Here is a 12,205-nt window from a genome sequence, read left to right as displayed (position 1 = left end):
CCAACACTCCCATCCGAACGACTACACAGCTGTCCTTGTCAGGCCCTCCGTCATGTATCACTGACAAGGGGAAACCACCCCAGAAAATCTGGATAAACTTTCTAGGCCAATGCAGGGATCGAACACCCGACCTCCAGGCTAGCACGCCTCGTGCAGTATCAATATATCTCAACCATTAAACCATACATAATTACTGTTATTAATCTCTTGCTTGTTATCACCACAGAACGGTTCCCTGTCTATATCGTCTTCAATTACTAAATACAGATAAAACAATTTGACCTATATCAGTGGTTTAAATATGACTATAAGAGAGAGAAATGGGGTTTAACATCCACTTGAAAAATTAGGTCATTTTGGGACTAACATAAGGTTTCATTTTATTTCAATAATTCGCTAGCACGTAGGGGTCTTTTGCAGTGGTAGGAAACCAGAGGACCCAGAGAAAACCCAACAAGGTTGGACAGGCGACCCTACTCCTTGTCTCGTGCAGCCAGGGAATCTAAACCACACCAGTTGACTCAATAACAGACCTTACGATACAATGCTAACCATTCGACCATAAACACCCCCCCACCACCCTATATGACTATCAGCCAGAACATCTGTGAATTCTAACTTCCAATGACTTTTATATATGCACTGAACTCCCAGAAATGAATATATTGGTACCTGACAAACAGAAGTACACTATCACATACCTCACACTTGTCTTCTTGAAACAAAAATTGAAGATATCTCGGGTACTGAGAAAATATCTCTAATAAACAACAAGATAAATTGATAATTGTTATATTTGTGTTTATTTGGACAGATTTACAGGCTACAGAAGAGATATGGTGTAATTTACTATTTCAAATAAAGAGATGTGTATCTAGATGGTGCTATATAACAAGATCACAGTGGTGTATCCATAGCAACCTACAGATCAGTGGTGAATCCATAGTAACTTACAGATCAGTGGTGTATCCATAGCAACTTACAGATCAGTGGTGTATCCATAGCAACTTATCGAAAGTGGTAAGAACATGGCTCCCAAAATTAGGAAGTTAACCAAATTTATATTTAAGAGGATTTGTGTTGGTTACTGCTTTGGCAAAACTAAGAGTGTGTCCTGTAAATTAAAAGTTCCTCTTTTTCAGGTTTCGGGAGAGTGACCTGAATGGATAAATGTGATGGGGGTTAGTCATGGAAAAAAGGTTCCCCTTCCCATAAAATAGGCCACTGAGCTCAATTAATTCTATATTTAAAAAGAAATAATATTTTAGTATCACAGCTTTAGCTATTTAACATTATTTAACATTATTTAAGCACTTGACAAACAAATATAGTTTTTGAACTTGATGCAAAAACCGCTAACATTTTAACAGGGCTAAAGCCAGATTTATAGATTACAATCAAAATTATTGAAATTACAACTAATAAACAGAGAAAGAAAACTTACAAGATAGTAATCAAAGATATATTAATAATCAGAGAACAAAAAACAAACATTTCAGACTTAAAAAAAAAAAAGAAAAAAATAACATATCAATAAAATATACTATGACTAAATTAATTAGAACATATCAATAAAATAAACTATAACTAAATTAATTAGAACTCAATAAAATATACTATGACTAAATTAATCAGAACAGGCTGAGTCAAAATTATAATATAACAGGTTGAGTCAAAATAGTTAATATAATAGACTGAGTCAAAATATTTAACAAACTGAGTCAAAATAGATAACAAACTGAGTCAAATTAAACAACAGAGCGAAAATAGAAAAGTTAAAAATCAGTTAATTTGATTAAAATAACAACAGTAGAAACAAACAGCATAAATATGACTAAAATACAGACGTTTTATAGCATGTAAATACTACAATAGCAGTGAGGTTATATGGTTTATATATTTATAATAGTTTATTATATATAGGTCTATAATATTAGCATAAAAACATAATATATAACACATAATATATGACATATATTGTTTAGAAGGGTTTCAGCAAGGGTTTCTTCGTCTTTCATCAATCAATGGTGGTTATTATGTCAAATACACCACAGGAAGTACAGGTAAATAATTAAAATATGAACTACATATACACCACGGGAAGTACAGGTAAATAATTAAAATATGAACTACATATACACCACGGGGAAATAATGGTAAATTATTAAAATATAACCTACATATACATGACCTTTAACCTCAATATGTTATATTATACACCCCCTAATATTACTGTACATTTAATTCATTTATTTCTATCATGAATACATATAAATAGATTATAGATTTAAATATTAAAATATATTTGTATAACAATATATAAATATACCAAACTAAGAATGTTAATGATTAATCAATATTTGACCAACATATACTGGCTCAGGAACAATCCAAGTTATTTAAACATGCATTATGAAAGCAAAATCTGCCTATTGCAGGTATTTCTTTTGACTATATAATTTATTATATAGCCATTTACGACAAGCCATAATCAAATCTCTAGAATATGGAAAATCTAGGTGCAACATAAAATTGATTAAAATCAACTATGATATTGTATTAATTTAAATTCTTATATATGTAATAACTCAGATCGTAAACAATAATATCTAAGAATAGAAAATTATATTAAAATCAACTATCATATTCTATTGTTGAAACTTGAATAATAAATGTCGTTAACAAAACAATAAATACTGTGAGGAATGGAAAAAACTAAGCAGCATTTACTCATATTTCTGAGTGTTATAGGCCTATAGCTTAGTAATATGTGTTATAGGCCTATAGTAATATGTGTTATAGGCCTATAGCTTAGTAATATGTGTTATAGACCTATAGTAATAGTTGTTATAGGCCTATAGTGATATTTGTTATAGGCCTTTAGTAATATTTGTTATAGGCCTATAGGTATATGTGTTATAGGCCTATAGTAATATTTGTTATAGGCCTATAGGTATATGTGTTAAAGACCTTTAGTAATATGAAAAGAACAAGAAACCCAATAGTTGGACTAAATATTTTTTTGAGTTTTTGTTGTCAGAAAGCTGAGTGTTTATTTATTTATTCACCACGGTAACGTTCGACGTCGGGTAAGGTGTGTACTGAAAAAGAATAACAAAAACATTAACAAATTATAATTTAAAAACAACCCTCTAATCATCCAAACATTTCTTTACTTTCTGAATCTGTACGTCGCAGGGCCTGTTACAGCATGTACGTAAATTGTTTCAATTGTTTAGGTGGGTTGTAGCACCATGGGTCTTCTGTCAGACATGGAGAGCGGGCGATGGAAACCGGTTGCCACATCCTACGTACGACCCATGCATCTTTTCTTACTACATATCTTAGTAGCCTTGTGATCGTCTAGAATTTGCCTCTAGCTGTCTTTACTTCTGCTTCACGTTGTGTATTTAATTCTTACTGTTTTCTTAAGACATTTGTCTTCTCAGTAGTTCTAACAATGCAACTGTTCGTTTTTACATTTTATATATCAAGCTGGATACATATAAGCATTGTATAGATTACAATACTAAAGTCAATCTCAAACCCTAGCCAGCCAGACTCGATATGGGCGAGTCTGCTGATAGAAATGGTTACATCTTTCCCTTCCAGAATCTCTCTGTTGTCTAACGAATTCTCACAAGTATGATAGTTTTGTAGCTGTGGGTTTTGGACGTTCAATTATCTAATTGGTCAAATATCATGTAAATAAGTATAGAGATTGGTCAAACAAGCCAAATGATGCAATCGTAATTTTCCGTCACATGTTTTTCGACACAATCTATCCTTGAACTCAGACCGGACAGACCCTCTTTCCTATTATTCTCACACAATTACATAAACAATTAATTTGCGTTTTAAATAAACTCATACCATAGCTAATATACTGACAATAGAGAATAATTTGTAAAGATGAAAATGTTGTTTAAACCATCTTATTCCTCTATTCCTTGTCTATAAATTTAAAACAATGTCGCAACGACGATAGTGCTACAGGGTTCAGTAAATCAAAGAATGTGATATGTGGACACTAGATCAATCTTCCAATCGAAATCAGTGATACAAAAATATGTGGCAAGTCATATGAATGATTATTGCTACTTATAAACAATAGAATGTAGTCTTATCATAAAACCTTATTGATACAAAAATTAATCAGGCCCCCCCAACTTAGATTTAAGTTCAAAATTTACTCAACTTTCAATCACTGTTTATAAAAAATATCGTTGATCCAGAAACACAAAAACTTTGCACAGATTCTTATTGATGTATTTGATAGATTAAAACAACACACGTTTTATAAAGGGCTATAATTTAGTTAAAATAAGATGAACAATTTTAAGAAAGTTCTTAACTTAAGTTTGAGAATGCTTTGTGAACTTTGAGCCTGATCGATCCTAACAGAAGTTATGGCCATCTGAAGCTTCCATTACTTTCTTTTGGATTTCATGCTGCTATTTATTTCTCTCTGCGATCATTAGCCCACTCCTGAACATCCTCAAACAATTTGAGTACAATCTAAACAACACTTTTATGTCTATATTTATTTTAAATTTAAACAAGGAAAATGATCATTGGCCTTGAGGCTGTATAATAAGTATATTTAACTTACAATGACATGTACACCAAACTGGGCGTGGTCTTCCCGACCACACGCTATAGCAGGTTTCAGTTGCCCATCAGGTAAAACACCAATATGACGCTGTCTTTCTTTTAATGATTCCAGCAGAATAAACTGACCAGACTGTGATAGCTGGAACTTGGTTTCTATTCCATGGTTACTTCCTGGTGGCTGAAATAAATACCATAATATTTACATACATGTCGTGGGATAACTTGCACTCTATGGTTCAGATTAAAGTTTTAAACTTTGAGTGAGAGAGGGAGGGATGGAGAGAGAGAGAGGGTGGAGGGTTTAAGTCAACACAAAATAGGTCATTAATCATTTCGGGACTAAAATATGGTTCAATTTCATATCAATAATTCACTTGTGCTTAGGAGGAGAAAACTGAAGGACCCGGACAAAAGACCCCCTCCTTTCAACTTTATGAACAATATTTCTAATCTTTTTTCTTCCCAAATATCAAGTTTCTGGGCCACCAACTCACCATGTTAATCAAACAAGTAGCTCCATTATGTATGGTAAGATAATTATGGTTGTTATGGAGACGGACTTGATTTGATCCTTCGTTAGTAACGGTCCAATGAGCTGAAAAATAAACAAAACATAAAAATCTAATCCAGATATTAAATTTTCTTTACAATGGTTTGATTGTAAAAACATGTAACAGGTCATACTCCTCGCAGTGTTTCGTTTGATTAGAGCTAATCCCGCTACTCACTGCTGTAAACAAAGCAAATTCTTGTTCCAAATTGTGACTGGTCAATAGTACGATTAACAACCAATAGCTAACTGCGTAACAATATCATTAGCTTTAAACAGAGCTCCAAATTGGACCAAATATGTTTACATAACGTTACGTCATGACTCACGATTTCACTATGCCCAATTAACCAGTGCATAGCAGAATATTGCAGAAAAACTAATTGTGTGACAAACGAGGCTATCAACACGGATATAACGTAAACAATACTGTTTTGAGACGAACAACACTTTCACCGCTTTTAATACCTTAAATCACTGTCCAAAGTTTTAGGGAAGACCCCTGAATAAATGAAGGGCTGTCATGTTGCTGTGTTTGGGGATAGATTTGATTGAACGGGAAGAATAGACACACTCCCTCAAAAGCGCAAGTATCAGAAGCTAATCCAGCAATGACCAGAGAGGGATTTCTGGGGCCATTACATCAGGAATATGTGGCACAGGTCTGTGAGGAAGAGAAGTCAATTCAATGTAACAGAGGTGACAGATGTTTTAAAATGACACTATTTGTTTCCAACACAGACAATGTTGGTGAAACAGTTTCGCTCTATGAAATCATGTGACAAAGTAAGTAAAAAAAAAACGCCATTCCAACAAGCTGTATTTCAATGCCATTAAATTGATACTCTTTATTATGATTGCTAAAACAGGCATTATTTAAAAGCTAAATCTACCTATTGCAGGTCTTTCTTTGGGCCTTAAATTATTAATTAGATAAATTATATAAATTATTAATTATATTATTAATTAGACATTTATTAATTATTAAATTATTAATTAGACATTTATTAACATGATAAGATCACAATCAACTCTCGTTGCCATGGGAAGGCCCCGATTTTAAGTAGATTAGAACGGTTTAGCCATTTAATGATTTAATTTACACCTCAGTGACCTTGATGAAAATTGAGCTGGCCTTAACAAATAGATTTAGCCCTGCCTTTCATGGTTACATACATAAAAGTAACAATGTACACCAAGCCTAATGAATATTGATGAGTCTGACAGGAGTATCATTTTGATGGTAGATTATTTATAGATATATACTAACTATGGAAAGCTTGGGGATCACTGGGACCATGACCATCAACAGCTAATTGACCATTCTGTAAAGCTATAATCTCTAAACATCTTCCACTAGCTCGAGATACTAACTGTACAACATTACCAGTTTTAAACAGTTCCTAAATACAATATACAAGATATAATATACAAGTTTTAAACAGTTCCTTAACACAATATACAACACAAGATATGATATACCAGATTTAAACAGTTCCTTAACACAATATACAACACAAGATATGATATACCAGATTTAAACAGTTCCTTAACACAATATACAACACAAGATATTATATACAAGTTTTAATCAGTTCCTAAAGTAAGCAATATACGGTATGGTATATATAACATAAAAAACTTCTTTTATTCAAATTGCGGGGAGACTTTTTCCATGACAGCATCATTTTCTCCTACTGTTAAGGGATCTTTCATGGGCATGTCAAGATTTACATGAGTAAAGCCTGGTTTTTCGTACGTTCCAAATGACGAGGGAACACCTTAATAGTCAGCCTCTGACAAGTGCTACCCCTGACTAGTGGAAACCACGCTTGACAAAACCCAGGATTCGTCTCACGCTATACAGGGAGTTCAGTATCCTCACATCTCACGTAAAAGTCTGAACCCAGGGTATTCTAGTCAAGAGTCCAGTATCCTTACCGCTTGCGATCCCATGTCACATTCTCCTGTTGTGTGTTTTTGTCAGGCAGTTAGGTAGAGTGAGGATCAAACATCTAACTATGTGATTAGAGTTAGAGGTCTAGCTCTGTAACCTCTGTGCTGTTTCCTTCTGAACTATCTCACGTGTTCAGTCATTTACACTATATTAATATAATTAATGGCCAGTATAAACTAGACCTTGTTAATGGGGCCCAGTTCTTCGGACAATATACAAACAAATTTCAATGTGAGAAACGTCCAACAGGTAACACAAACCAATTACAGAGGGTTTGATGGGATCAATTTTGATGATGCATTTGATATTCAGGTAAGTTGATATACAATAATTAATTAAAAACAATATCAAATAACCATCGTTTTATCCAACATTTCGTTAGTAAAAATACTAACTTCTTCAGGGATGAAGAACTAAATACAAAATGTAGGCGTATTAATTGAAAATGGCAAAAGTATAAAAATATTTCTTCGGCCAGGGACAGAATCTATTAATTCTCCAAGAAGACAAACAGTAGAGAAGTATTCACACCCTCATGGATATTAAAATGGCTTAAATATAATTTATTGGATCTTCTGGATTCAATTAAAGGGGCATTATGGATTGGCAGTTTTCACTATAATAATTACAAACTAGATAATGTAAAGAGAATTTGCTGAAAATTTCAGTCAAATTGATTCACTCTGAACCTAGATAATAGCTTTTGAATTTTAGGCCTAGCCTCGATCAACATTACTAATGTCTGTACGATAAAAAACATAGTCTTGATTATCCATTTTTGGATTAAATCATCAATGAGCGTTGAGCAGCTATGTCATCGAGAGTTGATTATGGCCTGGATAAGTTAATTAATGTCTAATTAATAATTTAGATAACATTTCTGGCCTAAAGAAAGACCTGCAATAGGCAGATTTAACTTTTGTATAATGTAAGTTTAACATCAACTTACCAACATGGCTCCAGCAGCATGTGTATCAACAACCTGATTCAGTTTATTAGAACAATAATCTATCTCCTTATTGAACTGTTTACCTACTTTATTCATCTCAGATTTTAAACTACCAAAAAAACCTGGCTGAAAATAAATAAATAAAACATACAGGTAGAAATATACAGGTACACCACATGCAAACAAGCCAACAGTGAGGCTGATATCCCCGACCAAAATCCCAAAATAAATAGATGACACATATTGATTAATCGCACATTTATTTTTTTCAGAAGTAGCAAGCAATCAAACTGATTATCAACGAGAGAGAGAAAAAGAGAGAGAGAGAGAGAGAGAGAGAGAGAGAGAGATGGGGTTTAACGTCCACTCCACACAAACCAGGTCATTTAGGACTAACATATGGTTCAATTTTATTTCAACAATTTCTCACGTGCAGGTGTCTTAATCCGTGGGAGGAAACCGGAGGACCCAGAGAAAACCCACGAGGTTGGACAGGCAACCCTTCTCCTTGTCACGTACATCCCGGGAATCGAAACACGCCAGTTGACCCAATGACGGACAATGTGATACAGCGCACATGCTAACCATTCAGCCATCCAACCCCCCTAATTTTAGATAAGAACTTGTCGTTCAGCTAGATCCTCTTGTTAATTCTGCTGAGGTCATAATAAACATATAGACAGCAGCATGCCACACCCACTAGTAAAGCTGTCCATCATTGTCAACAAATCTACTATCAACAGAAAGCTAGCTACATCTCCTACGAAATCTTATTAAATAAATAATCATTTCCCATAATAGCACAAGTTATTAAATTCGTAAAGTTTCCAATATCTGCTTTCCAGAACATTATTGCAAACTTATTGAAATAGGCCACAAATTAATAATGATTATCGTTACATTCAAAGTCTTATGCGTACCACTAGATACTATTGTTCTTCCCCCAATTACTGTCAAGGTCTAAAATAATCTTTCTACTTACTGCTGGTTTTTGGTGAACGGTGGTGTGTTGAACTGTTACATTATGACTCTAAAAAAAAGACAAAATGTAGGTAGAATAGGCTAATCATAAAGTTTGTGATCATTTTATAACAGAGCCTAATCATGCCCACTCTCTCCTGGTCTTTGAAATTGTGACTTTTCTACTATGCCACCAAAAATCAGAAACGGTCAGTACAACTCTTTCGGCCTTTACCACACTTTGCTCTTTGCTGTGGTTAATTTTGAGTACCGCAACTCTATAAATTTAATTATTATTATTTGGGAATGTTAACAGATATTGAATAATACAAGAGTTTTACCGATGCTCCGGGTTGAGGAGGATAACCTGGATATCCGGGGTAACCTTTCTTTTCTGCCATTTTTCTGGAAAATATAAAAATACATAAATAAAGAACAGCAGGTACATTTATTACATCAGATAAATCATGTTCAATAAAATCTAAATATAAATGACTCAACGATAATGGGCGGTGTCGAGGAAGGTTATGGTACGTACTGACAATTGATGACTGTACGAATCAACTCAACTCGGTGACCAGTACTTCCTGTGGTTGTTCTGGGTTTCTAACAGGGTTGTGATCATCAAGTTCAGTTGATAAACATGTATACAGGGAGTGGTCTGGAGCTGGTCTCGTAAAGCGAGCGTAAACTTACATAAATTCATTACCGTAAAGGGCCTAGTAATAAAATGTTTGGATTATGCGTGCTTAGTGAAAAGGTACCCATGCTACATGTATATTGAATCTTGAAGTGTAAAAGATCAACTACTGGTATACACTTAAGCTGTTGTAGGTTTAGCTTTATTATCAGGGAATATTAACAGAACACAATTTTTATGGGAAACAATAACTGGTTTTATTCTAAAAGCACAACTTTTGATTGTGTTCTGTTAATGTGTTTCCCAATCGCTAAATGCCACTTAACGATTATCAGGGAATATGATAAGGAAATATAATTGATTAGAAATTATTGGATGTTTTAAAAGAAGGTGATAATCAATCTGAATATTTCTGTTTTTGTTTAGCTAACTGCAATATGAAATGAAATGAAATGAAATGAAATGGGGTTTAACGTCCTACTGTTCTGCTCCTAACCTGGGCTAATGAAGACAGGCATACGCCATACAGTGTGCTATGAGGGAAATTTTGCCCGGGCAGCGGCACTATCGCCTACTCATATATCGAATTCCAACTGCCAGGGGATCTTTTACGTGCATGCCAATATGTACACGGGACCTCTGTTTTCCGTACCATCCGAACGACTAGACAGCTGTCCTTGTCAGGCCCTCCATCCTGCATCACTGACAAGTGGAAACCACTCCGGAAAATCTGAATTAACTTTCTCGGCCAATGCAGGGATCGAACACCCGACCTCCAGGCTAGCGAGCCAGCGTCTTACCCACTTAGCCACGTGATCCCCAACTGCAATGAAACTGCTTATCATATTCCCTGCTATATATATATATATGTATTGACTGATATAAGCTATAGGTACATGTATAAATCAACAGATGTGACGTCTGGGTATATATGTGACCAGTGCTGCCGAAATGAGTCGGAATACGCAAAGCCTAATAATGAGCTACAGACAAAACAAGTCTAAATATTGATTTTGATCAAAATTAAGATTTTCACAAAAATGGGTCTATAAATCATAAATGTACTTTCTATCCAACCCAAAAGATAAAAAAAACAATAAAACATTTTAAAACGACGATTGTTGAGTCCGCCATTATTTGTGTCATTACAACCGCCGCCAAAATGCACGGAAAGAAATTGAAATTTCTATCATTCTATCGGGCATTCATATTTTGATACCGTTACGGTACTTGAAAATAAAAATAGATCTATTGTACAAGCAAAACGTAATTTTTATTCAGTCATGTGATGGCTTCTTTGATGATCAAGAAAGTAAACTTGATTAACCAATCAACAATCTTAATCTCCTGACCACTGGCCCTAAGGTGCTAATTAATTGACGAGATTAACTGAAGTTATTCTCACCAAAGTTATACTACAATTTTTACTACAATTTCCATCTTGAGAACCCTTGAAAGCCTATAGCATAAAACATTAAACAACAAAATAGCAAATAAACGGTATGGTTGCCATGTAATTTTTGTTTTGGAACAAACCGATATCTTTAACTTGCTTTTTCTCTAAACTTACTTTGCTTGCTTAGGCAGCTTCAAATGTACACAGCTCAGTCAATTGTTGCCCGATTTAAACCAACCATACATAATTTTGAAGGTATTGACATAACTCAATTTTCAAAATTTCCTCATTGCGACTCAGTTTTTTGCCAGCACAACAGGGGTCACATTATGATAACTATGATGAATATGATGACTCACTAGCATAAGACATTGTTTACTTAAGTTAGTCCTATTTATTGTAAATGAGATGAATGATGATAATCTATCATTTTCATCAGAAAATCTTGTTCTGTTTAAATAATTGATGGATATTTATTTTTGGTTTATCATCCCTAATTAATAATCTAAATCAGAGCAGGGATCTAAGTTTGTAAATAGCTGCGTGTTCTTGAGAAATGAGTAGGCATTGCCTAATTATTAACGCAGACTGAGAGACTTGTCAGTTGATCGAGATCGGAGTTGTCTGATCGTTTCACTTATCTCATCCCATTTTGTTGAATGTCAGTCACTTCTGTCCCTTGACACTGACAACGCAAAGATTGACAAAAAAAATTAATCAGATAATCATAGCGAATAAAACCTACCGGAATAAATCAAAAACTTCTTCGGACTTTTGTCGTTCCCTTTTTCTTGAACTTTCTCAACTTCCACTTTTTTAATTGGTTGATTACAAATTTTAAAACTATTTGCGTCGTGTACAAAAAAGCCAAACGAATATTAACCAATTTTTCTTTTAAAAGTTTTGATAAAAGAAGATAACAACAATCTGTCATGAACTATTGTGAATATTATCAAATACGATAAACAAAAAGAAAAAAAAATCTAAAGTAATTTAATTTCGTTTCAAAAGAAAAAAGGAATTATGAATTTTGTTTAACCAATGATGAAATTCTTTAATCTATAATCCAAACTTTTTTGATATGATTTCGAATTTAAATACATGTATTCAAGATCATCATTAATGCAATTAACAATGAG

The 12,205-nt window shown here is 33.9% G+C and overlaps 1 protein-coding gene across 1 annotated transcript; it reads right to left on the bottom strand.

The window, feature by feature from the left end:
- Positions 1-784: 784 nt before the first annotated feature.
- Positions 785-11,940, bottom strand: LOC126829929 (uncharacterized). Its single transcript, XM_050560104.1, has 8 exons — positions 11,812-11,940; positions 9,372-9,435; positions 9,053-9,100; positions 8,071-8,196; positions 6,435-6,567; positions 5,109-5,209; positions 4,613-4,792; positions 785-3,101 (listed from the first exon to the last, which is right to left on the bottom strand). The coding sequence occupies exons 2-8, from the start codon at positions 9,429-9,431 to the stop codon at positions 3,057-3,059; spliced, it is 693 nt and encodes a 230-aa protein (XP_050416061.1). The 5' UTR covers positions 9,432-9,435; positions 11,812-11,940; the 3' UTR covers positions 785-3,056.
- Between the last annotated feature and the right edge of the window lie 265 nt (positions 11,941-12,205).

This window comes from Patella vulgata, chromosome 8 (assembly GCF_932274485.2).
Source record: "Patella vulgata chromosome 8, xgPatVulg1.2, whole genome shotgun sequence".
NCBI classification, from domain to species: Eukaryota; Metazoa; Mollusca; class Gastropoda; family Patellidae; genus Patella; species Patella vulgata.
This window is presented reverse-complemented; position numbering and strand designations above follow the sequence as displayed.

What these genes read in the sequence shown, in the direction of transcription:
- LOC126829929 (XM_050560104.1), bottom strand. Translation starts at nt 9,431, where the DNA reads ATGGCAGAAAAGAAAGGTTACCCCGGATATCCAGGTTATCCTCCTCAA. An exon ending in CCGTTCACCAAAAACCAGCA is followed by an intron (nt 8,197 to 9,052) that starts GTAAGTAGAAAG and finishes ATTTATTTTCAG; the next exon opens with CCAGGTTTTTTTGGTAGTTT. An exon ending in CTACTTGTTTGATTAACATG is followed by an intron (nt 4,793 to 5,108) that starts GTGAGTTGGTGG and finishes TATTTATTTCAG; the next exon opens with CCACCAGGAAGTAACCATGG.